This window comes from Danio aesculapii, chromosome 16 (genome assembly GCF_903798145.1).
Source record: "Danio aesculapii chromosome 16, fDanAes4.1, whole genome shotgun sequence".
In the NCBI taxonomy this organism is placed as follows: domain Eukaryota; kingdom Metazoa; phylum Chordata; class Actinopteri; order Cypriniformes; family Danionidae; genus Danio; species Danio aesculapii.
In genome coordinates this window covers 33,367,649-33,386,749 of record NC_079450.1, presented here as the reverse complement: position 1 = coordinate 33,386,749, position 19,101 = coordinate 33,367,649, and the positions used below count along the sequence as shown (strand labels likewise).

Genomic DNA, 19,101 nt, shown 5'->3' with positions numbered 1-19,101 from the left:
CCTCGAGGGGATTAGGCAACCCTTGGTGATTGAGGAAACGATTCGGTTGAGGTGTCGAAACACGCTTGCTGCGCCACTCTCCCTAACCCGGAGATACGTGCGCTTTTTCAGCTTTGTCAGTTTAGTTCCCCATTTCTTTGGCGAACCCTGCAGAGTTCCTCCGAGGCCCCCAGCACCTGACTCAGCGGAGGAGTCAGGTGTTGGCCCGTTACGTTGTCGGCATGCCCGCTGGTCAGCCCGCGTTCTGGGTATAGGTGCCTGCTATGTGTGATCCCCGCTGGCGATCCCATTTGTTCACTCAGCCACGGGATAGTCCCCCCTTCTAGGGCAGGCTCGTGTCTTCCCTCCCCGCTAACCATCCTTATGCAAGGACTCCCCATCTCTGGGCTAGTCCATAGGTTGTCACCAGGTCTCCCCTCTGGGTAACAGGTGAGCTCCGCAGCGTCCTCCCTATCGGGACTGAACGCTTTCCCAACGTACTGTCGTATCAAAACCTATTTTACTGGGTTATTGCGACTCCCCGAAAAACATAACTGTTCTGAACAGGTAAGTGAGGGCCAGGGGACACGTTGGAAGACTGTGTCTCAGGGCATTGTAGGTGCGCTCGCTCTACTGCGCGGCACACCCTTCGCCAGGGACGCAGTAAGGTTCTTTCGTTGTGGCGTTTTCCATAGATTTCCCCATAGTGGAAGTTTCCACATAGCATTGGAGTTCCCCATCCAAAGGGGAACGCTACGGTTACTAAAGTAACCCTTCGTTCCCCGAGGGGGGGAACGGAAATGCTATGTTCCTTCGCCACAACGATTGTCCCTTAGCTGTTGAGCGTGAAAGTCTCTTCAGCTAGAAAAGGATGTCGAGCATGGCACTGGCTGCGTCTTTATAGCATGACTGATTGTCATTGATGCCAGCTGTGCACGCTGACGCTGCCAACTCATTGGCATTTCATTGGCCCGTTTTTATACTCTTTCAGATGATTGGATTCTGACGAAATCCCCATAGTGGAAGTTTACACATAGCATTTCCGTTCCCCCCCTCGGGGAACGAAGGGTTACTTTAGTAACCGTAGCGTTTCTTTCTTCTGTTGAATGGTTTGGGGTGTACTATCCCTTTAAGTGTTTGTTCATGTTGACTGCAGCTCTGCACAAGAAGTTTGCCCAGAGAAGAAATGGTCATGCCCAACTAAGCGTGGTCTCGCTCAAGGTTTTTTCCATCAATTGGTGAAGTTTTGTTCCTCGCCTCTGGCTTGCTTGGTTTGGGACTTGTGTAGCTGCATATCAATGGATTTACTCTTTAGTGTTTGGACTTTCAACAGTGAAAATTAAACCACACTGAACTGAACTAAACTGAACTTCAACTCTAAACTGGACTGACACAGTTTACATTTACCAGAACTTCTATGTTAAGCTTCTTTAACACAATCTGTATTGTAAAAAGCGATATATAAATAAAGATGAATTGAATTGAATGTAGATTTATTCATGACAGCAAATACAATTTATTTTAATCAGAGTTTGAACTAATCAGAAGTAATACACAGAACTGCACATGTTTATTGTAAAAAGTGCAAAGCATAACATGTAAACAAATGAGTAAAACAAGCTCTGCTCAATTTTTTATATATGCTGATTTACAAACCTTGTTATAATTTTTGCTCAAAGGTTTTATACACACTAGCAGTCTACACATTCATATGAACAACTTGTCCAAAAATAAGAAATACAACATGCAAGGCAAGCAAGCAAATTGCAAAGGCCACAAGTGTAGGTATTGGGACAGGTAATAAGGAACTATATCAAAGGAACTAACTCACAATCTAGCATGTCTCTAGTACCCGATTGCTTAACTCAAACCATTTTTTAAGCAATGCATAAAGAAACTAAATCTTTATAATATAAAACAAGCATTGAATTTACAGTATTTCACAGCGTTCTATTAGCATGGACGTGACCAGATTTTTGTGCAGGGGCTTCTGTTCAGGGGGGAAATCTGCATACAGTACTTAATCACAAACAACTACAAAACTCTTAAAAATTTAAATGCAAGACATAGATCAATCATACTGTGTAATGTAGTAATGAAATCATGACAATCGAGAAATGTATATCTGAATTGTTGCGTGTCCAAGATGTCTTTAGCAAAGCATGTGAATTAGTCCAAACCCATCTGATGATGTTTTCCAACTTAACACACTGTTAACAGTTTTTGTACATTCCACAGTACTTAACTGTAATATGAACTGTATTTTACTGTAGGACAGTTATGCAGTATGTGACTGTATTTTTAAGTTGCATTGTAAAAGATTACAGTATATTTTAAAATGTACAACACTGAAATACATATACAGTAAGGTAAATGCTCTAAATGTAAATACAGTATTTTTGTTGTAATTTGTTTACAGTAAGTTACTGTAGATTCTTCAGGAAATCGTAAACAGTGCAGTTAACATGTTTTTAAAAAGGTTTTTCAGGTTGTATGACACCAAACCCTGCAAGAAAAGGATTTTTATTCAATAAAATTGATCAAGTACACAATGTACACAGATTTCTAAAAGACCTACCATGAATATCCCTTACCTCCTGGAATTTGAGAATAACACACAGATGACTGGAGGCTCAGATCAACTACAAAATACAAAAAACAAACATTTTGCCATCTGATCAATTCATATAATGCCATAAAATGCATGTTTTGATGAGGACACTTAGGCCCAATCCCAATTCTACCCCTTAGCCTTTCCCCTTACTCCGAATTCTCTTTAGCTTGAAGGTGTAGGGCTAAGAGGAAGGCCTAGATACCCCTTCAGACGGAGATTTTTCAGGACCACACTCGAAAGGGGTAAGAAAATTTCCCAGAATACACCAGCCACAACGGCAGCATAGCTGCACCCATTGCATAGCTGCATTCTGACACTCGAATGCGCTGTTGTCAGGATTACCAGAGATCTCTAACCACCAGAGGTCGCTGGTAAGCACTCACTTTCACATGGACTACATCTTATAGACTACATATTCAGTGATGCCACACACACACACCTGCTCCAAGTCTCCACTGATTGGACTCCCACAGCTGATGCTGCTTCTGGACTGATTTCCACACTACTTAAGCAGCACACGCAGTCATTGCCGAGTCTTGTTTACCTGTAAAGTGACAATTCAACGTGTTTTCCTTAGTCTTGTTTCTCCGTGTTTTGACCTTTGCCAAGTTTGTCTGTTTGTCCCCGTTCACTGCCTGCCTTCAGACCTCTCGCTAGTGGTGGGCAAAGCGAGGCTTCATGAAACACTGAAACAGTTGAAGCAAATGTGTCGAAGCTTCGAAACGTTTCGAAACCCCACTCTACAGTGACGCCTAGTGGTCATTTTTTATGTATTGCACTAGAACAGCTTCAGCAAAGAACAGTTGAGCAAATTGAGGTATTAAATCCCACTTTGTAAATATGAGCCCTTAAGTGATATAGTGGAGTGGTTAGGGTTCCTGACTTCCATTCGGGGATTGTTGGTTCGAATCCAGGATGATACAGTTATTTTGAAATGCTTTAATATCAGTTTGAGATGCTTTGTCCGTGCATCGTTCTGTTTCAACATTGGCCTGACATGCAAATAAACACTTTGTGAATAAATATGGCTTGTTTTGGTCATAAAACAGGGCTGTTAATAGATCAGATACAGTTGTGGACAGAAGTTAACAAGAATTATTTATATTATTCATTAAATTTCCCATTTATTGTATTTTATTAACGTCTACCCCAACCCTAAACCCAACCATCACAGTACTGTAAAATATTAATTATTGTTTTACAGTTACAAAATGATGCTAAATTGATGGCGTATCCGCAGCTTTATCCTAGATTACACCAAAAACAGTAACATGATTAAAATATATAAAATCATGATTTTGGAGTATTTGTACAGGTCGGCATTCGAATCCAAAAGTCAATTGAAACCTGTATCAACACGCACACGTACGGTACACTAGGCCATACGAGACAGAAACTTACGTCTGACACTGTCAGTCAAATGTAGATTCTCCAGGTCTCGAAACGCTTCTGAACTGATCGATGCTATTAATCGCTTTAGTTACGTAACCAGGCGTTTCGAAACACTTTGGTCACGTGACCTGGGTGTTTCGGATCATGCTTCGGTACAGTGTTTCGAAACACTTGCGCTTCGGGATCTCGACACTGTGTCGAAACGTCAGTTTCACGTCAGCCATCTCTACCTCTCGCCTGTTATAGTGACTACGATTCTGGATTTGTCTTTATTCATCTGTTTGCACCTGTGTTGTCCCTTGCTTGCCTGACTACCGAATAAACCTGCACTTGGATCCTAACGTTGTCTCTGTCACTCCACGTGTTACAGCTGTCAGAAAAGTCTAGTGGCCAGGAATGAGGTTTTTACAGTGTCTGCTTTAATGTTAATGTTGTTTTTGTGTGTTTGCATTGATGAATATGGCCACGGTGTAAATGCACAGTAGTTACAATCTTATTGCCACATTATATCGTTACGATAACATCATGATATATGCCTTCAGTGATTTGCTGAAGATAAATACCAAAAAATAACATAACTGGAATAACTGGAATCAATGACATCTGATGACATGTGCAGGTGTTGTAGTGGTGTCCCATTTCTTAGGGGTAAATTACAAAGCCCTTCCTCTACACACTCTGTTTCAAGGGCCAAGGGGAAGGGGTACAAAATAGAATTGGGATTGGGCCTTAAAATCACTTAACAATGATGTGCAATCTATTTCACCTCACATTGAAACACTCAGAAGAGTAAAAACATTAAAATCCTAAATAAATTTACCCTGGTTGTGTACTTAATTCTAACAGCGGATCCTATACACATCACAAAAGTAGGAACCATCAATAAAATGAGCAATTGAGACTCTCAGAATACAGTACAGCTGGCCAGAGTTTTGGTTTGGATGACTGATCTGATTTCCTGAGTACAAAAAACGTAACAGAACTTAATTTTTTTTTGGTGACAGAAACAATCATAACCTTTGCTTTGCTTCCATTTGGACATTTTTTATATTATTATAAAGCTCTATATACCATTAAAGAACAGTGTTAGGATTTCCAGTTGTGGACTTACTCTGGCTGTTGTTTTTGTTCCTTCGGGTTTTGAAATAAAGAATCACACATGCTATTGTGGCCATCACTACTACTGTCAGATTAGTTATGATTGACGCGAGTGCAGCAGTGTTGCCAGCAGGACTCACAGAAGGGGTTGGAGGATCTGTGATGATAAGAGAAAAGATCAACTTAAATGCACATCATCAACTATTAGTGTATTTGATAAGGTATTATCATCACACACATTAATTCAAGTCCATGTCTTTATCTCTGACAATATCAGGTAAATTATTAGTATTATTTTACATTTTGTACATTCTAATAAATTAGTAAATTAGTATTAATTTGTCATTATGGGACCTGTCTTAAAGCATGATGGATGAATGATAAAAAAATAGACTAAAACATCTCATACTAAGACTACTAACATGAAATATTTACACAATTCACTGTAATGTCAAAATATAAACAGCACTAAACGTGTCTAATGTATTTAGACAAACAAAAGTTGCTAGAAAAATGCTACTTTGGCTATTTTCCAGAGGGTACAAATAAATATTAACACCATTTACAAATGCTCTATCAAAAAAACTAATAATTTAACCACAGACATTCAGCACATAATGCAAATTTGACTAACCTACCATTTTCAGGAAACATTTTACACGTCTTTAATGTCAGAGAGTCTGCATTGAGGTTTGACGGGAACATATAGCACTGAAACGCACCTTTGATCAGCAGCTTCACTTCATAGCAGGTTTTGTCATTCACTCTGCACTGATACCACAGTTCATCAGCCTTTACTGAATCTCTTATAAGCAGAGATCTGTTATTTAGCAGTCTCGCTCTCTCAAACAGAGGCTTCAAGAGTTTCTCTGCACTGCTTGAGGTCTTGAATGGAGAGTAATATTTTGTTATATCTATTGACCGGTGACCTTCAATGACTTTCCAAGTGACTTGATCAGTTGTGTGTTGTTGAGGATGTTCAGAGCATTGCAGCCGCACTGAAGAGCCTAATGCTGCATAGACAGACTCCAACCTTTTACAATCTGAAACCAGAGAAACACATTCAATTCTACAAGTTAACTGAGGATCATTTGACCTTTTGATCATTTGACCTTTTCACCTTTGACTGTCAGGTTAAACCGAGTTGCGTTAAGGCAGACTTGATGTTTGTAGACCTCACAGTCATAAAGGCCTTCATCTGTTAGTTGGATGTCTTTCAGATCAAGTTGAACATTTCCAGCATGTTTCCTCACAGACCATCGCTCGTGTTCTGATGCCGAAGAAATGTCTGAAGAGATCAAGACTTCTTTTACTGGGTTATTCTTGCGTAGTTTCACTGTTAGAGACTCCAGCGGGTGGGTTGTGGTTAAACAAGAAATAGATATGCTGTCACGCTGAACACGGCTGATGTTCAACTGTTGATGCTGTTCACAAGGTCTCTGCGTTGCCACTAAAAGAACATGATGAACAAAACAAGTCATATTTAAAGAACAAAAAGCTTTACAAGCTGGGTCTACTTCACCTCTGTATGCAAAAACAAATCTGCATTTGAAGAACCATATGTGCAACTTCATGAGACATTGACTACAATGTAATTTTTTAAAGTTAAAAAATCAAAAGGTCATGTTGTAACCTCAAGTAACACTCCAGAATAAAGGTACAAACCAAATATAAGTATAATATCAGCTGCTTCAGAACGCAGCAGCACAAGTGGTCTTTGATGAACCCAAAAGAGCACATATCTCTTGCACAGCCGTTTGCACTGGCTGCCAGTTGCTGCCCGCATCAAATTCAAAGCTCTGATGTTACAAAGCGACCTCTGGCTTTGCTCCTTCGTATCTGCTCTCACTTCTGCAGATATATGTACCCTCCAGAAACTTGCGTTCTGTGAATGAACGTCGCCTCATGGTTCCATCCCTAAGAGGGAAGAAATCACTTTCCCGAACTCTCGCATTCAATCTGCCCAGTTGGTGGAATGAACTCCCTAACTACATCAGAACAGCAGAGTCACTTGCTGTCTTCAAGAAACGACTAAAAACTCAACTATTGAGTCTCCACTTTCCTTCCTAATCTGTAACTGCCTCTCTGGCTATACCACTAACTGTACTCTCTCTCTCAAAAAACAACATTACTAATGCTTTGCTTTTTAGACTTTACACACCTGAAACTTGTCTATAGCGCTACACGGCTTTTGTATCTTTATTTCTGAGAGTGTACTATACCGTCCAATAATATTGAATTTATAGATTTTACAAAATGTAGCCCATTGACTTATTAGAACCATTTAAACTGCAAAATTGTTCATTTCTATGTTTTTTTTTTTCCTGCATCTTTATTTTTGATTGTATTACTGAATAACTTAACTAAATTTAAAGCCTGCCGTCTATGACCAATGGTGGATTTAGGCATGGGCAAAATGGGCGATCGCCCAGAGTGGCATCTGGCTGGGGCGGAATGGGGAAAAGAAAAAAAAAGTCCTCCTGTTAAAGCTTTGGGATATGATGTACTTTATACAAGTGTATTATTTAGAGTGGTTATCCCAGAATAAAGATGTTAGAGCCCATTCACATTTGGCGTCTTTTGCATGCTCAAGTTGGTTATTCTTTATGTGCAACCGAAACAATGCTGGTGAAAATGAAAGTTTATGTAATATGACGTTGATGTTACTTTGCAAAGCATGGAAATGAAGCATTTTTTTATATACATTATTCAATTGAAAATGGCTTGTTCAAATAAGCTTTTGTTATATGCGGATGATGCAGCAATAATTGTGTCTCATGAGAGGAGGGAATATATTGAAAATGAAATGAGTAAACAAATTGAGGAAGTCTCTGAATGGTTTTGCCTTAATAAATTGTCCTGAAATTTGGGTAAAGCTGAATTTATTTTATTTGGTTCAGCTGCGAAACTAATGTGTCGGGTCAGAGATAAAAGTAGGAGATCAAATTATTACTCCAAAACAGGAAGTGAAATATTTGGGTTGCATTTTAGATAGTAATTTGACAGGAGAAAATATGGCTGTTATAGTCTGTTCAAAAATTTGTTCTAAAGTGATGTTTTCAGCAAGACAGGCAGAGCTCCTTGATACCCAAACTTTAAAAATGTTAGCAAGTGCATTAGTGCAGCCATACTTTGATATGCTGCAGCTTTTTGGTACAGCGGTAGTTCCAAAAAAAATGACAAAGTGCAGATGACCCAAAATAAGTTGTGTAGAATTGTTATGAAAGTACCTCACTGACACATCTAAATAATGAACATTAGAGCCATTAAGTCATTTTGTAAAAGCTGAGAATAGGGTAAAATTTGTAAAATTCGTGATGTTTTTTAAGATTTTAAAGAAAATGGTCCCAAAATATTTTCTTAATTATTACGTTTTAGTTAGTGAGGTACATTGTCGTTCTACAAGAGCGCGTAGCAGGGACGTTTACCCATTTACCATTAGTACACCACTTTTTTGAGTACTAGCTCTGCTGCTTGGAATGTTTTGCCCACGATTTTTAAAGAGATTCAAATTGAGAGTGTTTTTAACAGGGAAATTAAAAGTGGTTGTTTTACAGCTGAAGTTGAGGATTTTATTGTGCTGAGTTGCTGAGCTGATGATGTTTGCATCCCATTTATGATTTGCTCGTTCATTTTTTAAGAATATCGAGGACCACAGTGGAAATAAGCCTGTGGCTGTTTTGTGTTCTTTATCCTCGACAGTTTTTGAAATAATGTATGAATTGGTCTAACTGGACTTGTTTGTATATTTTTGTTAGAATTGTCAAATAAAATCAATCAAAGAAGGGATAATGAGTCATAACTCTTTACATACGCTTTACTCTTTAACTAAAGACTTCATAACATTCATTCTCAGCCATGACTCGGGTCTAATACAAGAAAACAGATATTTTTAGTATTCTATAGAATTGTCATAATATTCATGCAAAAGATTTTGTAAGTGATCTTAGCATTTCACTCCAGTTGTGTCTTTACATTGATTGCTGTTGTTTATTTAGAATCATAATTGTATAATAATAATAATAATTTAAATAATTTTATTTATTTATAATAAATGTGAACATTGTTATATTCATTGAAAATAAATAAATATTCATTTATTTATTTTCTTTTGGGTTTAGTCCCTTTATTAATCAGGGGTCGCCACAGCGGAATGAACTGCCAACTTATCCAGCATATGTTTTACGCAGCGGATGCCTATCCAGCCACAACCCAACACTGGGAAAACATCCATACACACTCACACTACAGCTAATTTAGCTTATTCAATTCACCTGCAGTATAATGCATGTCTTTGGACTGTGGGGGAAACCGGAGCACCCGGAGGAAAATACATTTAAATGTATTTATAATAAAAATGTTAAAAATATATTGAAATATTTTAAATATTTATATAAAGTCAACCACATAGTGTCTTTGTTATTACTGGGGGATGAGGTATATTTGGGGTGGGATCACCCAGGGTGCCATTTAAACTAGAACCGACAGAGTCCATAATATCTGATTTGTTTTATCTAGTCAAACAGCTGTAAAGCTCTACTAGAAAAATCCACTAAGCTGAAAAGAATCATGGCAGCAACTCACATTTATTGATTTGTTTGCCAATATTTTACAGATTGTATAGAAAAAAAAGCAGAACAATTAAAGTTTTTAAAAAAATCGATTGTAGAATTGCAAGCTTTAAATTAGCATTGATTAAAATATGTCTGTGCATTCAAATAGACCGTGGGTTTATACATAAGAGATAGTTCACCCCAAAAATCAAGTTTCTTTTTTTCTGTTGAAAACAAAAGAAGAGCTGATATGGAAGTCGATGGTTAGTGGTTTCCAGCTTTCTTGAAAATATCTTCTTTTGTGTTTAACAGAAAAAAGAAACTCATAAACATTTAAAAACAAGTAAAGGATGAGTAAATGATGATAGAACTCTTGAGTGTCTATCCGTTATAGTGTGCAATGGGTTCTAATCATTTGCAGTCAATAAAACAAAAACCTGAAAATGAAAGTTAAAATTTTGTTCAAGTTTGTCGGCTTCATAAGAAACTTTGGGTAAAGATCAACAGTTTGTATTATTTTATGTTTAGTTTCATGTTGGTTTACTGTTTTTGAAGTACGACAGTATTGACCTGATGTGCTTTGACATTGATAAGCAAAAAAGCTATTTAAGATTAATTACATTTTTATTTGGTCTAATTTACGGAAGCTCTAAGAATGGGAAACTGCACTGAACATAATTCAGGTCTGAAGGGCTACTTTTATAGCAGTACTTTCTCTACAGAAATACAACAGGTAGCAGTATTTATCATCAGTGCTTGATTGGAGTGTATGAAATCACATTATAAAACATCAAAACAATCAAACAATTAAATCTCTCAAGATATCAGTAAAAGATGACAATTTAACAATACCAGCACCACTAATAACTAACCGGTTTGTCTTGAAAAATTCTTACTGCCTATTAAAGAGATAGTTCACCTATAAATGAAAATTCTGTCAGTATTCACTCGTCATTTACTTGTCACAAACATGTTTGAGTTTCTTCTGTTGAACACAAAATTAGTTATTCTGAAGAATGTTGGAAAACTAACCACTGACTTTCAACAGTGTGTGTTTTCCCTACCATGTAAGCCAATGGTTACCAGTTTCCAACATTTTCCTTAATATAATTTGAAACAGCAAAAGAAAACAAAGAGACCACTTGAGGATGAATACAATTTTCCTTTTAAGGTGAACTTTAAAGAATCTCTTTAACAGAGGCTGATTTTTCTATATAATATCCATTTGAATTCGCATTATGCTTGGACAGAATTTCATAAAGCCAACTTTCACGAAAAAGCTGTAATTACTAAAACTTCGATTAACCTTAATCTTCAATAGATGGAGTACTAAAAAGAGATCTCCTGCAAAAAAAAAAAAAAAAACCCTCTCCATGCAAATCACCTGATGAATATTCTCAAAGTACTATGGATTGTTCTGGATAGAAAAGCAAGAAGCTGATTTGTTAAAGCAGGTGGTGTCCATGTCAATAAACAAAAGTCCAAAAAAGCAACAAACAAACGTCTAATATAGTCATTTAAATTAAACTGGCTTGTCATTTTTACATATGCACTGATCTCTTGTTTGCATTGAAATTCAGCAAATCAGATTTTAAATAAAAGACTCTTACCTTTGCATTCCGATAAAGTGGCTATTAAAATGTAAAGTTGGAAATGTGAAAGCTGATAAGGCGCCATCGTATACAGTAGAGATGCTCGCTGTAGGACAGATGAGCGCTTTGAGCACATGCCACACCAGTTTAGCGAAGTTATTTTCAGTTATTCGGAAGTAATATATATGGGCTAATGTGACATACTGTATGTATACACGCCTGTCGATCTTCTAATCGAAAGCAGCTGTTAGAATATATAGAAGATGAAAATATGAGAAGCGAAAGCTCTCATCTCAGAGTTTTGAGCAGTGCAGGCCACAAGGCCTTTTAACAATTGTTTTTGAAGTGCTGAAATAGGTAATGCCATCTGTGCAAAAACCCAGAGGCGTGCAGTTTAGATTAAATAATAAAACAATAATAATATTATTTAATGTCCCAGTATCTAACATTTGGTTGTACGCAGTTTGCTTGTGTACAGTACACTGTAAAAATGCTGGGTTCCACACAATCCATTTGTGTTGAGACAACATGAAGGAATTAAGTAGATGTAGTTTTCACAAATTTAAGTAGACTGAACATAAAACAATTAAGTTGTCCCAAAATACCTCATACATTCATTTTAAATAAGTAGTTTGAACAAACTGCTAAATATTTTTGAGTGTATATTATTGATTTTTATTTTATTTATAACGCACTTTAAACAACACAGTTGACCAAAGTGCTGACGCTCCGGGGACAGACCAGTCTCGCTGACGTCCAGCTTCTTCAGTGCCTAGACTGCAGCTCTGCACAAGACGTTTGGCCATAGGAGAAATGGTCGTGCCCAACTGAGCCTGGATTCTCTCAAGGTTTTTAAATTCTTCACTTTCGCCAATTGGTGTTTTTTTTTTTTCCTCGCCACTGTCGCCACTGGCTTGCATGGTTTGGGATCTGTAGAGCTGCACATCGATGGATTTTCTCTTCAGTGTTTGGACTCTCAGTAGTGATTAATAAACCACACTGAACTGAGCTAAACTGAACTGAGCTTAAACATTGAAAACTCAACTGACACTTGTACAATTTACTGTGAAGCTGCTTTGACACAATCTACATTGTTAAAGCGCTATAAAGATAAAGGTGAATTGAATCTTTCCTTCTATCCGGACTAGTCTTGCAGTTCCTGCTGCTGAATAACATCCCCACAGCATGATTCTGCCACCGCCATGCTTCACTGTAGGGATGGTATTAGTCTGGTGATGAGCAGTGCCTGGTTTTCTCCAAACGGAACACCTGGCATTAACTCCAAAGAGATACATTTTTAGTCAGAGAATTTTGCTTCTTATGGTCTGAGATTTCTTCAGATGCCTTTTGGCAAATTCCAGGTGGTGAGTGGCTTCCGTCTGGCCACTCTACCATACTGGCCTGATTGGTGGATTGCAGCACAGATGGATGTCCTTCTGGAAGGTTCTCCTCTCTTCACAGAAGAACGCTGGAGCTCAGACAGAGTGACCATTATGTTATTGATCACCTCCCTGACTAAGGCCCTTCTCCCCGATCTCTCAGTTAGAATTTCTGGCCAGCTCTAGGACAAGTCCTAGTGGTTTCAAACATCTTCCACTTACAGATGATGGAGGCCACTCATTGGAACTCATTGGAACTTTCAAAACTGCAGAAATTTTTCTGTAGCCTTCCACAGCCTTGTGCCTCAAGATAATCCAGTCTCGGAGGTCTACAGACAATTCCTTTGTCTTCATGCTTGGTTTGTGCTTTGACATGCACTGTCAACCCTGGGACCTTATATCGACAGGTGTATGCCTTTTCAAATCATGTCCAATCAACTGAATTTACCACAGGTGAACTCCAAATAATTAGAATGTACCTAAGCTCAATTCAGAGCTTCACGGCAAAAAAAATCTTTTTTCACATTGTCATTATGGGGTATTGGGTGTAGAATTTTGAGGAAATAAATGAATTTAATCCAATCCAAAAGTGAAGCGCTACGAATACTTTCCGGATGCACTGTACAACGGCAGCCCATTCCACAAATTAGGTGCGGCCACAGCAAAAGCCCGATACCCTCTGAGCTTTCGACTGGTCCTGGGCACAACCAGGAGGAGCTGGTCGGCTGACCTGAGCGAACAAGAAGGTGTGTAGTGACAGAAGCAGATATTTTTCAAGACATTTCTATACAGCTTAAAGTGAAGCTGTAAAGGCTTAACTACATTAATTAGGTTAACTAGGCAGGTTAGGGTAATTAGGCAAGTTATTGTATGTACTGTAGATGGTTTGTTCTGTAGACTATCGAAAAAATATAGCTTAAAGGGGCTAATAATTTTGACCTTAAGATTTTTTTTTTTAATTAAAAACTGCATTTATTCTAGCTGAAATAAAACAAATAAGACTTTCTCCAGAAGAAAAAATATTATCAGACATACTGTGAAATTTTCCTTGATCTGTCATTTGGGAAAAAAAAAAAAAAAAAAATTATTATTAATTATATATATATCAAAGGGGGGTTAATAACTCTTAATGTTAATAACATTTCTACTGTATGTCACATGTCAACATGTGCAAAACACAAGTACATGTGCAGGTAATAAGCATTAAATTAAAAAAAGAGCCAATGACGAGGACTTAATAAAGTATCGAATTTATTACTGATAGAAAAGGTTTTGCTAACTGAAAAATACAAACCTTTGTTTTGATCAGTGCTTGATGCAAATTCTATTACAAATAAATACAAAATACATAAATCATTCTCATTTACTTTGAAGAAACAACAATTACAAAAAAATAATAATAATTACTTGATTTACAAGGCATTGTAGTGTTTTACAATTCACATGAATCAGATGCTGTGTGCACAGATACATTATTGGAGATATAGACGTGAAAAGGCAGCTTGGTATCAGAATTAATGTGTACGCTGTAATAGAACTACTGTACGAACAGTAGGAAATCAGTTCTTTCAGACACTCATTATAAATGTGCTTCAATATTATAGACTGAAGTAAAACAACAACAGATCATGTGCTGATAAACTACCAAACAAAATCAATAAAAAAATGTCCAGAAGCTCTTCCAGGAATGACGAAACGCTAACTCATCTGTCTTTCAGCCTGTCAAAAAATAGAAACTGCATAGCAAAATATCACAGTGCAACTGATTCGAACACACTGCTCTCTTATAATGCTAAAGAACATTTACTGCAGTTTATCATTTAAGCTCAATTTGATAATGGAAATGTTAGCAGATCAATGAGCTGAAATGTACATGTACTTATTGTAATTATGTTGTTATAATTCATATTTTTCACATCAGCGATACATTTCTATAGTGTTGATTCACTCGTACCTTGAAATGTATTTGCCTTTCTTCCACTGTGAAAGCATAAGCACATCCTTACTGCAAACCGTTTTGACATTTAATCAATAACCCGTACTTGTATCCATTTTCCTGTTAATAGTACTTATTTTTTAGATATCTTTTCCATTAAGTACCAGTACTTATTCATTAGTTACTAGTGCTTATTCGTTAGATACTAGTGTCTATTCTTTAGATACTAGTGCTTTTTTAAAGTTACTAGTACTTATTCACTAGATACTAGTACCTACTGTATTAAATAGATACTAGTACTTATTCATTAGATACTAGTACTTATTTTAATAGTGACTAGTAACTATTCTGTTGTTAGTAAAAAATATAAAATTTGTCCATTGATTTCTGTGGGATCTGTCATCGAGATATCAACTATTCAGTTTTGACTAGTATGTATTCCAGCTGGGACTAGTACATATTTTTATGTGCTAGTAGTTACTCATTAGATACTAGTACATATAAATTAGATACTAGTTCCTAAATAATAGATACTAGTACTTATGTATTAAATACTAGTACTTATTCATTAGATACTAGTTTCTATTTAATAGGCACTATAGGGCTTATTAATTAGATAAGAGTACTTATTAAGTAGATACTAATACTTATGAAATAGATTCTACAACTTATTTAAAAGATACTAGTACACATTTATTAAATACTAGTACTTATCTGAAATGTTACTAGTAAAAAAACTATTATTTTACTAGTAAAATGTTTAATTGAACTCTACTCTTCCATTTGGACAAGTCATAACATAAGACCAGTAAACAAGCAGAACTGACTAGTAAAATAAGAATTGTTACTAGTAATAGTTAAGAAAAAATACTAGTGCCTAATAAATAAATACCAGTACTACTGAATACTACTAGTATCCATTTAATAGTGACTAGTATGTAATGAATTGGTAGCAGTATCTATTTAATAAGTGCTATCTATTAAATAGATACTTGTATCTAATGATTAAGTACTAGTACCAACTGAATAAGTACTAGTACATAAAAATATGTACCAGTCCCAGTAGGAATACATACAGGTCAAAACTGAATAGTTGATATCTCAATGACAGATCCCATAGAAATCAATGGAATTTTTTTTATTTGTTACTAGTAACAACAGAATGGTTACTAGTCACTATTAAAGTAAGCACTAGTATCTAATAAATAAGAACTAGTAACTAATGAATAAGAACTAGTATCTAATGAATGAGTACTAGTAACTTTACAAAAGACATTAATAGGCTAAAGAAAAAGCACTAGTATCTAAAGAATAGACACAGTTATTTAATGAATAAGCACTAGTATCTAATGAATGAGTACTAGTAACTAATGGAAAAGATACTAGTATCTAAAAAATAAGCACTAGTAAGAGGAACATAGATACTGGTATGGGTTATCGATGAAATGTCAAGATGGCTTGCCATACATACCAAGTCTAGATTGAGGAGCTGCAGTCTAAGCAGAGAATGAAACTTTTTCTTGATGCTTGATACCTCGTCTACTCTATTAGAGCTGTGAAACATGGTTTGGACTATTAACTGTGTTTCTCGTTTGCTCTATTATACTAGTGCTAAACATTATTTTTATACTTCTTTCGGCAAACTGGATTTGTTCGATGTTCTGTTCATAGTAACCTTCTGCTAACATCTTGATGTCCTATCGGTCTCATATCAAACAACTAACAAAATGATCAGTGCTCATAATCAGACACGTGTAGATCTTAGACCAAAATTCTATCATTTCTTTTCCCTCCATGTGCATTTCCACATGTATTCACCTTTTCCTTATTTCATCTATTAAATGCTAATTATTCAACTAAAATAAACATAATGCTGTCAAAATGTCTTCTAGTTTCAGTGATCTAATTTGAATGTCTAAATTCTTCTTCAATGTATTTTACTTCCAAACTAGAGGGATGATTAAGGCTTTTCTTGTAAAATAGACCTGTTTTAGGGCTGTTTTATGGAATTTTAATTGAGAATGACGGAATGTGACAGTTACAGCTTAAGGGTGGAAACCAGAAGTCTGTTTCAGAATCTATGATCTGTTATTTTACAGCAAGGTATAAAGAAAGTTCCTCTGTATGTTCATGATAAATGGGCAGCTTCATTCACACCTCATTCCACAGATTCCTTTCAGCGCTTCAGCAGGAACTGGTCTGTAAATTGCTCTCGGTGAGGATAGAGGTTATGCTGGAGTGATCAAACAATCCATCATCATCGTCATCGTCAGAGCTGAGCACTGAAGATTCCAGCACTGACTGTCGGGCCTGCTGAATCTTCCTCCTGAAAAACAAGTGAAAGTGGTGTCGAGTGGTGTAACATACTAGAGCAAGGAAACTTCAAATGCAACTAGCTTTCATTTCATAGAGATCACATCACATGTTTTAAAGCTGTGTATTACATTCATGTCAAACAGATGCACAGGCCAATTTGATGCCTTAAAAGTGAAACTACATTTCTACAAAATCAAGCAACCAAGCAAAACAACATAATTCTCCATGTTATATGTGTGATTATTATACATGTAGTTGATCATTATTACTATAATAATAACAATAGTAATAATTGTTGTTGTTGATTTTACTACTGTTATTATAGAAGCAGTGGTTTCCTTTGATGGTTAGGACAACCTATTGGATTCGGTTTTGGTGACCAATCACTCTTACCCCTTTTCCACCAGCAAGAACCTGGTTCACGTTCAGAGCCAGAGCTATTGCTGGTTCACAATTGGTTTAGCTGGTGAGCCTTCTAAGAACTGATTTGCTTTTCCACAGCAAAAGAGATGCCACAGAGCCTGGTCTGTTACTGAATACGTCTCACTCTGAGCAGTAATGCAAGAGTGGAAGCGATATATACAAACACACCGTCAACAAAGGTGGATGCTGAGTTGCTATTAATATTCATGGCACTGGGATCCCACATCTGCATCCAAACACAGTGAATACAATGTGTTTGTACAGCTTGCTGTAATTTTGTACATTTGTATAGACAGAATACAAACAAGACTATTAAAGAGCAGTATAACACAAACTATCCTGACAACATTATAAATGGCAGCCAAAAATAGTTTCTTTGATCTTGTTGGTCATGTTAATCCCACCACAGCCCCACATGATGATATTAGGGCATGATGCTGCTTTGACATTTGTAGAGCAGCAACAACAGTTGTCTTTGGGGGTGCTGTGTCATCACAACATGACTGGTAGTGACTGACTGAAAGAGAATGTTATAGATGTAACCCTTGTTCCCTGAAGGAGGAAATAGAGGAGTTATGCCTTGACAACCACAACAGTGAACTGCCTGCTAAATACTGACCACTGGGGCTTAGTTTCTCAGCAAAAATCTGAATGAGTGACCACAAATTTTTAATTTATTGCCATAACAGCTTCTCTGGCCATTTCATGGCAAAACCAGATCTAATTTAGTGTATTCTTAAAAAAATTAAAAATAATAACATCAACACCAAAATCGCAATAATAATAACAATATAAATATAAAAAACCACAATTTAAAAATAAAAAAAAAAACAATCAATATTTAACCTTTGGGCCATGAGTTAAAAAAGTTGGTAATCATTGCCTCAAGATAGATAGATGTGGGTAGTCGGACACCCTTTTAGTTAAGAGACATACTGCCCTCTGCAGGCTTTAATGAATTACTCTATTAGAAAACTTTACAGATACAATCTTTTCATAAAGCTAAAAACACTAACAAACCAGCCGTAATTGTTATTTAAAAGTAACTTTTAAAAACATGAACTATTATATTTGACTTTACATATATCACTGAGATCTTCTCTCTTAGTCCCACACACTCACTTGAGTTCATTCTCCAGTGCTGTGACTCTGGACTGCAGCGCCTCCTTCTGCTCCTGTTGCTCCTCCATGTCTCTGATGGCCTTCCTCCTCAAGCCCTCCAGACGCTCCGCCTCTGCCTCTCCTTCATCCACCTGCCGCTTCAGAGCCTTCACGCGCAGAGTCAGCTGGAGGAACACAGATGCATTAAACAAGCTTCCGGAATTTCAGGAATATCATGGAATTTTAAAAACTCTATTCCACACATTTAAAGCCATTAATTAAATACATTTATTTAATTATTATTAATTCTTTAATTATGATAATTTTTTTTGTCTAAGTCATGGAAAGAGAGGGATTTTTTGTTTGTCTTTTAACATCTTTCTTCCCACTTATCAAAAGGTAGCTTTTCTGTGTAGATCAGTACTTTCTATACCCTAATTTAATGTTATTTAATGTAAAACAATGCAGATGGTATGGCGGGAATTTGAGCAGTAACATGGCTGGCTAAAATCTGCATGAATTAAAAAAAAAAAATGCAAGATCCTTTAAATTTCTGCGTTATTCTTATATGATTTTTTATATTTAGATTATTGTGTTAAATATAGCAATTTCTTAAAAATAATACACAAAATAAAAAATAAAACCACAAAATTCTGAATAAACTGCTCAACACAACATTTACCTGTTTTTCTATTCATTATAAATCCTAAGCCAATAT

The 19,101-nt window shown here is 36.5% G+C and overlaps 2 protein-coding genes across 2 annotated transcripts in view; both read right to left on the bottom strand.

The window, feature by feature from the left end:
- Positions 1-2,417: 2,417 nt before the first annotated feature.
- On the bottom strand, positions 2,418-16,231 carry LOC130243094 (uncharacterized). The gene is made up of 6 exons (XM_056475144.1): positions 16,174-16,231; positions 6,204-6,533; positions 5,806-6,126; positions 5,097-5,240; positions 2,574-2,621; positions 2,418-2,485 (listed from the first exon to the last, which is right to left on the bottom strand). Exons 1-6 carry the CDS (start codon positions 16,229-16,231, stop codon positions 2,451-2,453), a joined length of 936 nt encoding a protein of 311 aa, XP_056331119.1. The 3' UTR covers positions 2,418-2,450.
- The window catches only part of LOC130243395 (cingulin), a 55,324-nt gene continuing 50,179 nt past the window's right edge, over positions 13,957-19,101 (bottom strand). Inside the window, exons 20-21 of the mRNA XM_056475555.1 lie at positions 18,405-18,568; positions 13,957-16,869 (exon numbers count right to left, since the gene is read on the bottom strand). Of these exons, the coding sequence (XP_056331530.1) occupies positions 16,728-16,869; positions 18,405-18,568 (306 nt within the window). The 3' untranslated portion in view covers positions 13,957-16,727. The remainder of the gene's footprint in view (positions 16,870-18,404; positions 18,569-19,101) is intronic.

Bases quoted from the DNA above. Each gene is read 5' to 3' on its own strand.
- LOC130243094 (XM_056475144.1), bottom strand. From the start codon at position 16,231: ATGTTAGCAGAAGGTTACTATGAACAGAACATCGAACAAATCCAGTTT. The intron at 6,534-16,173 runs GTATAAAAATAA...ATGTTCTTTTAG, and splicing joins AATCCAGTTTGCCGAAAGAA to TGGCAACGCAGAGACCTTGT. The intron at 2,486-2,573 runs GTAAGGGATATT...CTTTTCTTGCAG, and splicing joins TTATTCTCAAATTCCAGGAG to GGTTTGGTGTCATACAACCT.